This window comes from Mauremys reevesii, linkage group 8, assembly GCF_016161935.1.
Source record: "Mauremys reevesii isolate NIE-2019 linkage group 8, ASM1616193v1, whole genome shotgun sequence".
NCBI classification, from domain to species: domain Eukaryota; kingdom Metazoa; phylum Chordata; order Testudines; family Geoemydidae; genus Mauremys; species Mauremys reevesii.
In genome coordinates this window covers 20,040,472-20,057,500 of record NC_052630.1, presented here as the reverse complement: position 1 = coordinate 20,057,500, position 17,029 = coordinate 20,040,472, and the positions used below count along the sequence as shown (strand labels likewise).

The following is a 17,029-nucleotide window of genomic DNA, read 5'->3' as shown; positions in this document are numbered from 1 at the left end:
GAGGAGACCCGCGCTCCCCGCGGCCGCTGCACTCACGGAAGCTGATGCCCGGGCTCCGGCTGACGCTGAGGCGGCTTGCGGCCCCTGCAGGGACAGACTCGGCGTTCCCCATGGCTCCGGCTCCGGCTCCGGCTCCGCTCCTCTCGGTCAGGCTCCTCCGTGGGGCGCGGCGCGGCGCTCGGGGTCGCAGCGGCTGCAGGCGCTGGACGAAGCAGGGCGCGGAGCTCCGGGGACTCTGGCACTTGGCAGCCTGGGGCTCTCCCGCCAGATCGCACGTTCAAACCCCGCAACCAGCCCCACACGTGGGATCGGCCTCCCACCTGGCTCCGGGACAAACCAATCGGCGAGGTCGGGCTGGGCAGTGCACCTGCCAAGCGGGCGGGCTGCAGGGAGAGCCCCGTTGGCGCGCAGCCCGCCCACGCGTGACGCCCGGCCGCCAAGGCTGCGCGGGCGCGGGTAGGGGCGGGAGCAGCGCGGCTGGCTCGGGAGCCTGGGGGGCAGGAGCATTCCTCGTTCCTCCGCCCCCAATTCGGGGGCTCTGCGGGCTGGCCGCGCGTGGGACCCCGGGAGGAGGCCGGGCTGTAGCTCCTGCAGATTTCGAAATGCCCCAGGGCACCGAGGAGGAGGAGCGCAGCGTGTCCTAGGGTCCAGCTGTCCCTGCGAGAGCCTCCAGCTTCACATGCCGGGGGCTAGCCTGGCCTGGAGGCAGTAGTGCTACCCACCGCCAGGCTGCTGGAGCTTCATTACCCTGGGCAGAAAGGGCGCTCGCGGATTTCCAGCCATGTATCTACTCCCCCACCTTCACCCCTCCTCCCTGCACTCTGTCCTCCTCAAAAAGTCCATCTGCTTCTATGCATCTCCGTGGGGACCCTGCTCTCCCAGGGCCCTTGGCTGAAGGTGACCTGCAAAGAGGGGTAATATCCACCTCCTGCCCTTCCTGTTTGCTTCTTTCTTTCTGATGGACAAAGAGGCCTGGAAGGTTTAAAAGAAGCAGGAGGGTGAAGGTCTGCTTTTTGTTTGCCCTGTATGAACTATAAATTTAGGTCCTGCTGGCCCTGACAGATGCCACAGTGCCTGGAGATCTAGAGAAATTATGGGAGCACATAAACCAAGAGAGTGAAAGCAGAGCAATTGAAAGGAGGCTGGATTTGCAGTCAGATTCTCAAGGAGAATGGCTAGGGAAACACAGTCTGGGATTGGGGGCAAGTACCTGGATCTAGAAACTCCCTAGAAGTCTAGACTAGGGCACCCAATCCTGGGCTCCCCCAGTACAGCCCTAGAGAGGAGTGGTATAGGGCTGTTCTGCCACAGGGGGAAGCTTCCTAAACCCAGGATATTCCCCAAGGCCAGCTTTAGCCCTTCTATAGCTGCTGAGATGCCATAGGGAGCCAGGGCTTTTGTTTTTTATTAATACCTATTTAATATCAATGACCAATAAACATTTTAAAGAAAAAAGTATTTGTTAAAGATTTAACACCTCCTCCTGCCTCTTCAATTAAAATGCGAGTGTTCACAATACACATGCTTTGAGACCTCCAGAAAGTCACCAGGTGAGGCTAGCATGGACATTACTGATATCTCTATGTAAACATCAAGTAAAAAAATATTTTAAATAGCCTTCAGACCTTCAGACCATCTCTATCATAAAGCTTTAAAAAGGCATAGTCCCATTAAAAAAACACATTCTTTTGCCTCGTTAATATTCTTCCAATTATTAGCATCTATGCTTAGTCTCAGGGCAGTGCCACCATTTGTGGCCTACAGAATCTATTAAACTTCTGCACAGAGGACAACAGGGAGAACCTCTCAGAGGTCTGTTGGCTTTAAAAACCCTCTAGTAAAATCATTCATTCCTGTATGTAATTCCATTGACTTCAACATAAGAACAGCCATACTAGTCCAGACCAGTAGTCCATATAGGGGATATCCTGTCTCCAACCGTGGCCAGAACTAGCTGCTTAGAAGAAGGTTCAAGAAACTTGCAACAGGAAATTATTGAACAACTTGGGGGGAATTTCTCCCAAATCCCACAATTTATTGTTGCCTTGTGCTGTGACGCATGGAGATGCATAAGCTCTAAAAGCTGCTGTGAGCCCTTGTGAACTCATCTGAGCTCCTTGAATAAGGTTTGCACAGAATCTATGTGAATTTCTGCTCTGTGGAAGTCAATTATGCCAAAGATCTGGTCTGGCTATTTAGTATTAAGAATCTAGAGATGCCTGCATACTAGCACGCTCCCCACTTTTCCCCCATCTGAAGAAGTGGGTTTTTTACCCACAAAAACTTATGCCCAAATAAATTTGTTAGTCTTTAAGGTGCCAGCAGACTCCTCATTGTTTTTGCCCCATGGAGTGTACAACAACAAGAAAAGTTACACGATGTGCAGATCTAGGGTGTTGCGGTTCAGAACTAGGGAAATCAATAAGTACCCAGGGACAGTAACAGAAGTTCCACTGCAGAGATATTCACACATCCCCATCACCATGTAGAGAGCCCGACTGAGGAAGGATGATGTCCAGCGCTATAGGGTGAATGTGAGCGGAGGAGTGACTGTGACAGCTGGGTACTCTTTATCTATCTGCTAATGCACTTTTTATCTCCTCCTTTAGGTGAGTTCAATACTATAAGCCTCATTTCTCCAGTGGCCTTGTAAAGCATCCTGAATTATTTGATTGTACTGGTCCCAGACACTGCAGTTTATAATCATTTTAGCACAGGATTTAGGGGCCATTATTGTAGCAGGGTTTTTTTAATATTTTTTTAATACTTTTTTAACCAATACTACATATTTCCAAAGCAATATACAAATGTTAACTGATTAATCCTCACAACCCTCGTGAGGTAGGTAAGTAGCATTTTTCCCATTTTACAGCTAGGGAAATTGAGTGACTCACAAAAGTCCCTGCAGCAAGTTAGTATTAGAGCCAGGATTTGAACTGAGTGTTTAGTGCCCGCCTAGACCAGGCTGTCACTGTTCTCTGAAAGGGCACCCTCTTCACAGGCTTTCTTAAAGGGAGTGAGCTTGCATGCCCTATTGGTTCTCAGCAGATATTTGGAGTATGTTAGTGCCAGTCTTGAGGCAGGAGAGTAATAGATACAGAAGTTTTCTCTTCCCTTTAACAACAGGCAAGTTAGATCCACCTAAGCAGGTGGAATAACTGCATGTATTTAGTGGTAGCAAGTTAGAACCTGATTGTTATAAAAAATCAACTCAAAAGCCAAGGAAATAGCCCTAGAGCCACATGGTTGGCATACACAGTATTTGTGATGACTTAAACCTCTCATTGTGTGAGACTCAGCCAGGAATAAGACCTCTGGAGCACAACCAAGGAGCTCTAATCAGATAAGAGCAGCATCTCTCTGTCTAAATCGTCTCTTGTTTTTGCATGAGTAGCTGCCATCCTGTCCCCAGGAGGACAAAGAACAAGAGCCAGGCCAAGCAGTGTCACTCTGTGCATTCAGCAGGCGATTCGCTGACACTGGGAGCAGTCTTGGCTGTGCTTTGGTGAAAGGAGCCTGACATCATGTCTGCTCAGAGGGGCAGGTGATAGAAATGAAGACAATGTGACACAGAAAGGGTGATTCAATCATCTGTTCAGAAGCACCAGCTTCTCAGGAGGCAACACATTCCACCCACTCTGATCTCTGTCAGTATGTTTGCTGAACATCAGCTGGTCTCTCTGGGGACAGCATTATTTGAGTGCAGTGTGGTCAGTGATTAGAGCAGAGGCCAGGGCTCAGGAGACCTGAGTTCTAGTTACAGTTTTGACAGTGATTCATTGTGTGACCTTAGTCAAGTCACTTTGGCCCAGGTCCTCAAAGGTATTGAGGCTCTTCACTTTCACTGAAATCAATGGAAGTTTGGAGCCTCAATACCTTTGAGGATCTGGTCCTTTGGCCCCTTTGTGCCTCAGTTTCTCCATCTGTAATATGCAGAAAATGCTGACCTACTGCACACAGGTGCTGTGAGGATGCATTAGCTAATATTTTGAACATGCAAAGTGCTGTTTATTAGTGTCACCCCAAATAGCTGTTAAACAATAATAACTTCAGTACATATTTATTAAGGCTGAACTGGAACCAGCAGCCTCAGATAACAAGCTTCTAGATCCCCATACCAAATACACCCCAGCTCAAGGGGCACCACATCTGCTGACTCAGGCAGCCAGCTATGAGGGCTGTACTGTGCAGCCCACTACTTTCCCAGCTGAGCCAGACCCTGCTTGATTATTATTAATCGTTGTTTCTATTGCAGCAGTGCTAGTCAGGATTGGGACCCTGTTGTCCTAGCTGTTGCACAAACACACATAGGAAGAAGATATGGGCTCTGTCTCAAAGAGTGAGCAGCGGTCTGGGAACAGGCAATCTTTATCATGAAGCAAAGGGTGCAGGTCAGGGGAAAACCAGGTGGGTCACTCAGTACCCATAGTGCTCACAGTTGATCCTTCAGCCTTCAATGAGAGATGGAACATGCCCGCTGCACACCTCTATACTTGCCCTAAGCCAACAGAGTAATGTCCTGCGTCTCCATGCCAGCAGGAATCATGTCCTCAATAGCATCTTACACTAGCAGGTGAGTGGGGCCGGGCCTGCATCTGGGGGTATTGTCGCATGATCTGCTCAGCTCCTGCCCTTGCATAAGCATTTCCAGCCACTTAGTAGCTATGCACACACACAAGCAAAAGAACATTGCAAAAGCTCCACATTTTCTGATCCCATTGCCCTGTTACATACTTACCTCACAAATGTGTTGTGAGGATTAATTAATCATTTAATGTTCAGAAAAATATATTTTAAAATTAAAAGGGCTATGGAAGTGCTAATGATTATTGTACTTGGATAGCCTGGTATTATTATGGATTGTCTGTGTTACAGTAGCGTACTAAAGACCCTAATCAGATATTGAACTCATTGTGAGTGGTGCTGTACAAATCCATATGAAAAGATGACCCTTGCCTTGAATCCCTTACAGTCTGGCTAAGAAACCAATATTTTCTAATTACTATTCAGTGGTTCCATTTGGCAAATATGGAAACAAAATATTATTCATGCAGCCACTAGAGGGGAAGCTTTACCTCACAAATCATTTAGCTTGAGCACATTAGGCATTGTCCACACAGGAAAACTTTTTTCATTATAAACTAAATGAATTTAAATTGATACAGATATAAAGGTTCAACCCCCTGTGTGTACATTCTTATTCTAGGATAAGACGGCCTTTTTTGGTGTAGTTTATGTTTCTTAGGAAAGGGTTTAAGATGTATTCGTACACACACACACACTTTCAAGATCCATGGGTCTTACACATGCCTATCACAACATGTGGTGTACCTCATCCAGAGCAACAAATGCCTCAGTGAAACTAGACCATCATTAAGCTCTCGAATGAACTCATGCAGGAAAATGATAAAAGACAAAAATCCAGGGGAAAATACTTTTCACAACATGATCATGCCATATCTGACCTCTCACAGACTTTAAGGTCAGAAGGGACCATCATGATCATCTAGCAATCCACAGAACCTCACCCTCGCTCTTATAATAGAATCCAACCTCTGGCTGAATTACTGAAGTCTTCAAATCATAGAGACTTCAAGTTACAGAGAATCCACCATTCCCATTAGTTTAAACCTGCAAGTGACCCGTGCCTCATGCTGCAGAGGAAAGGGTCTCTCTGCCAATCTGACTCCAGGAAAATTCCAACCCCAAATATGGTGATAATTTAGACCCTTAGCAAGTGTGCAAGACCCACTAGCTAGACACCTGAGAAAGAATTCTCTGTAGTAACTCAGAACTCTTCCTCTCCCCCGCCCCCCACATCTTGTGTCCCATCACCAGCCATTGGAGATATTTGCGGCTAGCAGGCACAGATCAGCTACATACCATTGTGTAAGCAGTTTTATCATACCATCCCCTCCATAAACTTACAAGATCAGTCTTGAAGCCAGTTAGGTTTTTTTTGCCTCCACTGCTCCCCTGCAAGGCTGTTCCAGAACATCACTCATCTCAATCCTTGTCTTCAAAGGAAACTTGCACACTTTTAAAAGATGAACCTGGGTCTAGCTTAAATTCATAACTTTGCATGACACTAAAATTCCTGGACTGAAAAGAGACACACTGGATTTATGATATAACAATCTGTAACCCCCAGAATAACCCTAAATAATAAGATAGGTGAACTTGAGTGCCTTGTATTAAATGAGGATATTGATATAATAGGCATCACAGAAACTTGGTGGAATGAGGATAATCAATGGGACACAGTAATACCAGGGTACAAAATATATCGAAAGGACAGAACAGATTGTGCTGGTGGGGGAGTGGCACTATATGTGAAAGAAAGTATAGAATCAAATGAAGTAAAAATCTTAAATGAACCAAACTGTACCACAGAATCTCTATGGATATTAATAACATGCTTGAATAATAAGACTATAGCAGTAGGGATATATTACAGACCACCCGACCAGGACGGTGATAGTGACTGTGAAATGCTCAGGAAGATTAGAGAGGCTATTAAAATAAAAAACTCAATTATAATGGGGGATTTCAACTATCCGCATATTGATTGGGTACATATCACCTCAGGAAGGGATGCAGAGATAAAGGGTATTCCTACATACCCACCGGATCGGCGGGTAGTGATCTATCTATTGAGGATCGATGTATCGTGTCTCATGTAGACACGATATATCGATCCCCAAATGCGCTCCCCGTCGACTCTGGAACTCCACCAGGGCAAGAGGCGGAAGCAGAGTCGAAGGGGGAGTGGCGGCCGTCGATCCCGCGCTGCAAGGACGCGAAGTAAGTCAATCTAAGATACATCGAGTTCAGCTATTCTCATCGATAAAGTAGCGTATCTTAGATTGATCTCCCCCTCCCGCCCCCCAAGTGTAGACCAGGCCAAAGTTTCTTGACACCTTAAATGACTGCTTCTTGGAGTAGCTATTCCTGGAACCCACAAAAGGAGAGGCAATTCTTCATTTAGTCCTAAATGAGCACAGGATCAGGTCTAAGAGGTGAATATAGCTGGAGCGCTTGGTAATAGTGCCCATAATATAATTAAATTTAACACTGTAGCACTTAATTTCAGAAAGGGGAACTTACACAAAAATGAGAAGGTTGGTTAAACAGAAATTAAACAGTACAGCGCCAAAAGTAAAATCTCTGCAGGCTGCATGGAAACTTTTAAAAAACACCATAATAGAGGCTCAACTTAAAAGTATACCCCAAATTAAAAAACATAGTAAGAGAACCAAAAAAGAGCCACCATGGCTAAACAACAAAGTAAAAGAAGCAGTGAGAGTTAAATCCTAATGAGGAAAATAGAAAGGAGCATAAACTCTGGCAAATGAAGTATAAAGATATAATCAGAAAGGCCAAAAAAGAATTTGAAGAACAGCTAACCAAAGACTCAAAAAGTAATAGCAACAAAATTTTTAAGTACATCAGAAGCAGGAAGCCTGATAAACAACCGGTGGGGCTACTGGAGGACTGAGATAATAAAGGAGCACTCAAGGATGATAAGGCCATTGCGGAGAAACTAAATGAATTATTTGCATCTGTCTTCATGGTTGAGGATGTGAGAGAGATTCCCAAACCTGAGCCATTCTTTTTAGGTGACAAATCTGAGGAACTGTCCCAGACTGAGGTGTCATTAGAGGAGGATTGGAACAAATTGATAAAATAAACAGCAATAAGTCACCAGCACCAGATGGTATTCACCCAAGAGTTCTAAAGGATCTCAAATGTGAAATTGCAGGACTACTAACTGTCGTCTGTAACCTATCATTTAAATCAGCTTCTGTACCAAATGACTGGAGGATAGCTAATGTGATACCAATTTTTTAAAAGTGCTCCAGAGGAGACCCCAGCAATTACAGGCAGGTAAGCCTGACTTCTAACAAAAAACAAAATTGTCATACACGTATATGAACATAATTTGTTGGGGAAGAGTCAACATGGTTTTTGTAAAGGGAAATCATGCCTCACCAATCTACTAGAATTTTCTGAGGGGATCAACAAGCATGTGGACAGGAGGATCCAGTGGGCATAATATATTTAGATTTTCAGAAAGCTTTTGACAAGCCCTCACCAAAGGCTCTTAAGCAAAATAAGTAGTCATGGGATAAGAGAGAAGGTTCTCTCGTGGATTGGTAACTGGTTAAAAGATAGGAAACAAAGGGTAGGAATAAATGGTCAATTTTCAGAATGGAGAGAGGTAAATAGTGGTCTCCCCCAGGGTCTATACTGGGTCCAGTCCTATTTAACATATTCATAAATCATCTGGAAAAAGGGGTAAATAGTGAGGTGGCAAAATTTGCACATGATACAAAACTACTCATGATAGTTAAATCCCAGGCAGACTGCGAAGAGCTACAAAAGGATCTCTCAAAACTGCGTGACCAGGCAACAAAATGGCAGATGAAATCATAGGCACCAACTCCGTGGGTGCTCTGGGGCTGGAGCACCCACAGGGAAAAATTAGTGGGTGCTCTGCACCCACCAGCAGCCAAGCTCCCCTCACCCCCCCCCCCCGCCCCACTGCCTCCTTCCCCCCTGAGTATGCCATGTCCCTGCTACTCTGCCTACCTCCCAGCGCTTCCTGCCCAGCCACCACCAAACAGCTGTTTGGCAGCGTTAGAATGCTCCAGGAGTGGGTGGGAGGAGTGGGAATGTGGTGCGCTCAGGGGAGGAGGCAGGGAAGAGGTGGGGCCAGGACAGGGATTTGGGGAAGGAGTTGGAATATTGGCAGGGAGGGGGCGGAGTTGGGGCAGGGACTTTGGGGAAGGGGTTGGAATGGGGCCAGGGAAGGGGCGGGACCTCATGGAAGGGGTGGAGTGGGGGCGGGGACAGAGGGGGGATCGAGCACCCACGGGAAAGAGGGGAAGTCACCACCTGTGGATGAAATTCAGTGTTGATAAATGCAAAGTAATGCACACTGGGAAACATAATCCCAATTAGACATATAAAATGATGGGGTCTAAATTAGCTGTTACCACTCAAAAAAGAGAACTTGGAGTCATTGTGGATAGTTCTCTGAAAACATCCACTCAGTGTGCAGCAGCAGTCAAAAAAGCTAACAGAATGTTGGGAATCATTAAGAAAGGGATAGATAATAAGACAGAAAATATCATATTGCCTCTATATAAATCCATGGTATGCCCACATCTTGAATAGTGTGTGCAGATGTGGTCGCTTCATCTCAAAAAAGATATATTGGACTTGGAAAAGGTTCAGAAAAGGGCAACAAAAATATTAGGGATATGGAACAGCTGCCGTATGAGGAGAGATTAATAAGACTGTGACTTTTCAGCTTGGAAAAGAGACAACTAAGGGAAGATATGATAGAAGTCTATAAAATCATGACTGGCGTGGAGAAAGTAAATAAGGAAGTGTTATTTACTCCTTCTCATAACATAAAAACTAGGGGCCACCAAATGTAATTAATAAGTGGCAGGTTTAAAACAAAGAAAAGGAAGTATCAGAGGGGTAGCCGTGTTAGTCTGGATCTGTAAAAGCAGCAAAGAGTCCTGTGGCACCTTATAGACTAACAGACGTCTGTTAGTCTATAAGGTGCCACAACACAAAAGGAAGTATTTTTTCACACAATGCACAGTCAACCTGTGGAACTCTGTGCCAGAGGATATTGTGAAGGCCAAGACTATATAAAAAAAGAACTAGATAAATTCATGGAGGATAGGTCCATCAGTGGCTAGTAGCCAGGATCGGCAGGAATGGTGTCCCTAGCCTCTGTTTTCCAGAAGCTGGGAATGGGCAACAGGGGATGGGTCACTTGATGATGACCTGTTCTGTTCATTCCCTCTGGGGGCACCTGCATTGGCCACTGTTGGAAGACAGGATACTGGGCTAGATGGACCTTTGGTCTGACCCAGTATGGCCGTTCTTATGTTCTAACCCACTTCCCCTCCCACCCGCCGCCGCTTTCTTTTCTCCTTTCCGCCCTATGACTGGAGAGATGTATTTAGCCACTTCACCTGGAATGGTCCCTTGAAATATGTGTTAACTACTTACCCTAAACAATCTGTTCCACCTTGTATTTAGCTGTGACACATTTCAAAGACCTGAAGAAGAGCTCTATGTAAGGTGATCGTATTTCCCAAAGGGAAAACGTGACACTACATGGGGTTTGTCTGGCACAGGGGCCAGGCAGGGCTCAGATGAGCAGCAATGCACGTACTAGATAGGGTGACCATATTTCCCAAAGGCTGGGGCTGGTGTCGCTGCTCACATTAACCCTGCCTATTCCCTGTCATCGCCCTCCCGCCCAGGGCTGGCATCACACACACGTTCCTGATCAAGTAGGCAACAGCAAAGAGGACAAATGCCACTTATGTCAAAAAAGTCAGGACAGGCAGGAGAGGGCTTAAAAAAGGGATTGTCCCAGCCAAAATGGGATGTATGGTCACCCTACCTCTATGTAAGCTTCAAAATTTGTCTCTCATCAGCAGAAGTTAGTCCTCACCCACCTTGTTTCTACACACACACACACACTCTTATTTCAGTGGTCACCGTTGTTGAGTGAAGAACAGCAAACTGGAAGTGCAAAGCTACTAACAAGCCAGCCGGCAGCTGCAGCACAAAGGGCATGTCCTACAATGAGCTACTCCAGACCAGGCATCCTAGGGACCTTGCTCCCTCTCATACTGTTGCAATGCCAGAAATGCTTATAGGGACCAGAAACACACTGAAGGATTTCAGTATGGGCCAGGTAGAATGCAGCCACAGATACTGAGATTTCCTCCGCCACCAGCTGGGAAGAGACCTGGGTACAACAGAGACAGTGATCCCTTTACCTACAAGGAGTGTCTCTTTGCAATTAATTATCACTAGAGCCTTTTTCAACACAGTGATGGTCATTAAACCTCAAACAATAGGAAAACTTCCAGCCTCCAGCAAAAATAGATCTTTGTTAGTCATAAATGACATGGATAAAATTATGTCACAACAGTCATGGAACTCAGATTCCATGACTTTCAGAGACCTCCGTGATATTTTCTGCTTCAGTCCTGGGCCAATGGGGCCCGAGCTGCCAGCCAATGGGAGGCCCTGGAGCTCTGAGGTACCACAGGAGGCAATGGAGCTCTGAGCGCTCAGCCACCACAGGTGGCAGGGAGGCCTGGAGCCCTCAGCCACCACGGGTGGGAGAAGAGCTGGGGCTCTCAGCCACCACGGGCAGTGGGGAGTCCCAGTGCCCGGTGGTGGTGAGTGCTGGACTCCCACAGCGAGGCTTGGGATCTCTTCCCCCCTCCCTTGGGCCTCAGTTATCCTCTCATCAGCAGCCCACCCTCATTATTTTTACTAAAAGTCATTGACAGGTCTTAGGATTCCGTGAATTTTTGTTTATTGCCTGCAACCTTTCACGTTCCTTATACTAAAAATAACCATGACAAAATCTTAACCTTACTCATAAAGTGAGCTGTTTTCTAGGAGATGTCTACAGGGGGCAATAAAGTGCATCTAACAGCACTGTCCTGCAGTTTCCCATTATGTCCAGTAGGTGGTAGAAAGAGACAATTATATAGCTATTTTCTGACATTTATATGTTTAATTATTAGTAGTAGTTGTATTATGGTAGAGGACACCTGTATTGTATTAGGTACTGCAAAATCAAAGAGCCAGGCTCCACCATACTGGACACTACAGTATTATATTTCAATAATGCCCTTCACTGCAAGATACCTATGCACTTTACAATTTTCACTGTTTTGCATTAGCCAGTGGAAAGGCTGTCATGTAGGGAGCAAGCTAAAGAAACACCATTAAGAAAGCCACTAATGAAGCTGTACACTATTTAGATTGTACTCTCCTTGGGGTAGGAATTGTATCTTTTTCTGTGAATACATTGGCTCACATCCTACAGAAATGCAGCCATCTCTGGGGTGGAGCATAGCAGACATTTAGCAGGTCACAGCAACAGTGCACAACTATCTAGGACAGGAAAAGAGGAATATTGCATCTAAGTGAAACCACAGTGGTGTGGATTCTATCATATTTTCTATTGGATTGAATATGGGGGGTTTACAGTTTCACATCATCTGTTCTTAGGGTTACCAGACAGCAAATGTGAAAAATCAGGACAGTGGGTGGGAGGTAATAGGAGCCTATATAAGAAAAAGACTCAAAAATCGTGACTGTCCCTATAAAATCGGGACATCTGGTCACCCTATCTATCCTTTAAGACTCGTTCTTGGGCCTTAATATCACTTCATTCCACAGGATAGGAAAATGGGCTGTGTTAATAATGCTGTAATGACATTGTAACTATGCACTAAACTTGTACAATACTCTCATTAACTCAGCATCACAGACTGTTCACTCTGCGATGCTAAGCCGGTTCTACTAAACACCCAGTTAAGTGGAAGGAAAGATCTTTTCCCGCTGTTTGTGGAGGAGGATACGAAACTCTTTTCCTTTGCAATATCAATATGCTAGAGGCTGCAAAAACAACATGTTACAGCTGCAGAGGAAAATGATGGCACACTTGCCAGGAGAACAGTCCAGTTTAGCCTCTAGCCATACCACCTCGGGCTGTGATGCTGTCAGATCTCATCAGCTAAGCAGTCTTTTGTCTGGTTGGTTCTTGAATCAGAGTCAGAGCCTTGCTGCAGGAATAAGTGTTGGGGAGTATGAAGGCAGCTGCAAAGTGTAAGGGGAGGGAGAAAACATATAGTGGCTCCAACAAGAATGTGTGGGGACCCCTTCTCTGCAAAGAGAGGTATTGAATAAGGAAGTGTCTGTTGATTTGCAAGGGGTGTGGCAGAAATTCAGTTCTTCAGGGGTCATTCTCTGCCTCCTAACATGAGATTCCATTTTATTTGATTTTCTTGAAGACACAGTTTGAGAAGGACCCCTGTAGTCCACACTCTCCCGATCCAGGATGTAGCGTAACCCTGGGAAAAGTAAGATCTAGTGGCCTGAACGCAGGACTGGCAGCCAAGAGGTCCTGAAGCATCATCTCACCTCTGACACCAACTCCCATTGTGGTTTAGGATGAATCACTGCACATCCGTGCCTCAGTTTCCCCACCTGTAAAATGGAGATAATTAGGCTGATCTAACTCACAGGGATGTTGCAGGGAATAATCCAAGTTTATAAAGCACTTAGAAGCTGATAAAAGCAGTCACAGTCAATACCTCGGGCACTGAGACCTGGGGTCTATTGTTGGCTCTTTCACTGCTCTGCTTGGTGACTTTGGGCAAGTCACTTTAATCTCTTTGTGCCTCAGTTTCTCCCATCTGTAAAATGGCATTGATGATACCGACCTCCTTGGTAAAGCACATTGGGATCTACATGTGATGAAAAGTGCGATCTATAGAAGAGCTAGGTATCATTATTACTAGCTATAATTCCTATGGCATTTATCCAGCTCCTCACAAAGCAGCTAGGTATTATACCAGGGCATTAAATGTGTCCATCAGCCAGTCAGTTTCCCCACCGGAGAGCAAGGGATTGTTAGTGGGTCAGGAATAGGCTCCTTGAAGAAAGAATGTTCACATGGCTGAAACAAAAGCTCCATCTCTGGCTTGCAGGATTAGTGGGTGAGCAGTGCCAGGACCGACATTAGGTTTTTCTTCCCATTCACTAATAGGCTCCAGCTGGGTGCTGGCATTTTCACCACATAAAGCAGAACAGGTCAGCAAGACAAAGTGGTTAAAGCACCAGTAGCTGTCTGCACCTTGTCTACATTAGGGTTCGCACAGCCACCACCATCAGTGGAGTTGAATATCGGGAACAAAGCCTTTGTCGACAAACCCATCGATTCACTTCTCTCCCACACCTGCTCCTATCACCCCCATACCACAGCTAAGATCCAGCAATTAAAACTTTCAGCTATTAGAATCTCTCTTTATCTCTCTTATCCCTGGGGTTATTATGGCACCTGCTGCAGATCTCTCAAAGGGCTTTACAAAGCCATGAGTTAGCCAGGGGCACCGCAGTGAGTGTGCAGGCAAACAAGAGTGGCAATTCAGCTACCTTGGACATTAGAATATATTTTGTGTTTGTACTGCGCACAAGGGGGGCCTGGTCCACTACTGAGCTCCCAGGTGCTAGCCCAATATAAATAATAATATTAACTGGCCACAACACCTGAATTACCCTGGCTCTACTCAAAATAGGTCTGGGGATCTTTTCTCTTCCACCAGGACAGCACACCCTTCCCTGGGAGATCAAAAGAAGGGAGCTTGATTCAGTTTCAGCTGAAGTTTTCTGGAGATATTGGATATCTCCTTTCTTTCTGGAAAGCAGCTTTATTATTTATTTATTATTAAATTATATTATTATTATTATTATTGCAGTACATAGAGGCCCCAGCTGAGATCAGAGTCTGTTGTGCCAGGCACTGACCAAACTCATAGTGAGAGACAGTCCCTGTCCCAAAGTGTTTACAGTCTAAATAGATAGGAGGACAGACAGAGTGGGATGCAAAGTGAGGATAAGAACTAAAATTTCCTGACTCCCAGTCCAGTGCCCTGCCCACTAGATCACCCGGTCTCCCATGAACACAGACCATCCGGATGTAGGAAATCTTTCTTCCACCATTCCACGCAATGGCATGCACAGAAGTCCATACTACACAACAGTGAGCAGTAACAGATCTCTCCTCAGGGATATTTCCGCAGGCTCTGTGCCTGCCTGTAGGTTTTTGGTTTGAAAGCCAATACTTTCCTGAATCATAAGTCCCTGCATCGTCAGACTATCTGTTTACTGGTATCCAAGGGACAGGAAAATGTCATAGCTGGCAGGGTGGGGTTCTTTGGTGACACAAAATGGTCACTACTGAAACAAATCTCTTCTGGAACTTGCAGCCAGAGAAAAGCCACACAGGTGGTTAGCTGTAAGGCCACAAGCTTCATATGATGAGAAATGACACAAACGATGATTGTTTAGCATGGAAGAGGGGGGGGAACTAGGTGGAGTGTGATTGAGGTATTTGAGGTGAGGTAGAAAGTGAAAGCTGATCCATCCCACCCTTTGCGCTGTCCCATAATACAAGAATCACATGATTCTTGTGGAAGTTATAAATGGCGGGTTAATTTAGAAGCAATAACTGGAAACACTGCATCCCGCAGCATGTAACAGGCCTGGGATGTTATGTCCACAGGGGGCCACAGAGCCAAGGTGTGTCTGTGGATTTTTAAAAGGAATGACTCTTTTTATAACCATTAATAACAGCTGTGGCTGTGCAGCTATGATAGTGATAATCTGACTCTTGTTGCAGAGCATCAGCTGATCATCTGTAAAGTCAAGAATCCCTAAAATCCTCTCCCTGCCCTGAAGAGCATTGCACAGTGAGTTCGGACAGAGCACAATGTTGGTTTCCATCAGTATCTCTGGTGGAGGCGAAGTGCCAGACTAAGCAATTGAACAGATCCGTTACAGTGGCCTGGATTTCCCGACATGCTGAAATCAATGGAAGTTAGGAGCCTAAATACCTTTGAGGACCTGGGCCTATGTCCTCACAGGTCTGCATTGCCCAGGGGGCTAGTTCCACTTCTACTGGAGACCATTCTGGAGTATGGTTTGCTTCCTTCAGCAAGGGCTGGATGAAGTGAAGGATCCCCAAGGGTGCAAGTAGGACAGTACCCTGCAGTACGCAGTACCGGCAAGAGATTTTTAGTGGGTACCTGGTACCAGAAAACTTGGGGCTAGCCCCCCCACTCCAGGGGGAGGGGCTGCACTCTACTTCTTAAAGGAGCAGAACACAGCTAGGGAGGACATTCATTCTTTATATGGCTTTAACAGCACAATACATATGCTAACAAACTGAAACAAAGCCTTTGTTTAAGTTTGTTAGCATATGTATTGTGCTGTTACATTGGTCAGGAGTCCTCAAGAGGGGCGGGGAGGACGGAGAGTGTTTAAGCAGTGTTTTTTATTGTGTTTCTCCCCATTGGTCTGAATTATCCATGACATCCATACTGCATCACATCAAGTCCAAATCATTAGAGGAATGCCTCTTCTTGCACTGACCAGAGGATGTTTGGACTCTGATGTCAGTCCAGTTCTGCAGCCTGACAGGAATCAGATGTTGTCCCCAGTGCACCTAGAATGCTTCTTTGCAGACAAACTAGTCTAACATGCATTTTGTTAACTGGAACAGGAGCAGCAACACAAAGAAAACAAATGCCTCATTTTCCAGCTTTGTGGGTCAGAGAACTATAAGTGAAGATTATAATGCCTTAAATCAGCTGCCTCAGGAATCCGTCAAGAACTTTGCTGAAAATATGTTCCTCATCTTAGCAACGGAGCTAAGACTTATCACACATCTGCCCACCTTTATTTGAATGAAGCTCCTTCTGATCTGATAGCTCAGGCACTGTCAGTTTCATCCAGAACAATTTACAAACTTGGAACCTAATCCTGTAAACCCTTAATCATTTGATCAATCCCACTGAAGACAATGGGACTATTTGCATGACTATGGACCACTTTTGTGGACTGGTAAGAGTTTGAGGAGTCTGTTCTGTTCCTATAAAGGAAGTTCAATCCCCCATTGAAATTGAATGTTTGGGTACAATGCCATAAAGCAGTTTAGGATAAAGTTCTACTTAAAATTTGTCTTATAGTAAGTCATACATATGCTGAAATAGCTCCTTACCCAACTTCCATATAAACAGACTGAATACTACATATTTGGGGGGAAAGTGGGTAATTAAGCATGTTGATGTTTGTATATACAAAGGGGGATGTCAGAGGGAACGGGGAGAGCATGGGGGCCCCAGGCAGTGGGCGGGGTGGGGAGGAGTCACATGGAGGGTCACATGGGGAGGTCATGTGCCCCCCCCTTGTGTCCCTCCCATGAGTGTAGTACCTGCAAGAAATAAATTCTACTTGCACCACTAAGGATCCCTCACCTGCCTCTGAGCCTCAGTTCTCCTGCACAGGAACTCAGCAAACTGCAGCTGCATCCCCAGGCTGGTTTGTACGGACCCATGGAGTCAGGCCCAGGATTGCTATCCCAGGAGTATTTGAGAGGGTGAGAACAGAAGCCACCTGCTGATGG

At 45.7% G+C, this 17,029-nt stretch overlaps 1 protein-coding gene across 9 annotated transcripts in view; it reads right to left on the bottom strand.

Moving 5' to 3' along the window:
* Positions 1-17,029, bottom strand: part of NEURL1B (neuralized E3 ubiquitin protein ligase 1B) — a 260,932-nt gene that overhangs the window by 219,663 nt on the left and 24,240 nt on the right. For 8 of the 9 annotated variants that reach the window (XM_039484283.1, XM_039484281.1, XM_039484284.1 and 5 more), the window contains one exon: positions 12,985-13,050. In XM_039484283.1, the coding sequence (XP_039340217.1) occupies positions 12,985-13,003 (19 nt within the window). In that variant the 5' untranslated portion in view covers positions 13,004-13,050. Of the gene's footprint in view, positions 1-36; positions 310-12,984; positions 13,051-17,029 lie in introns of those variants that run through there. The other variant, XM_039484279.1, reaches the window with a different exon arrangement.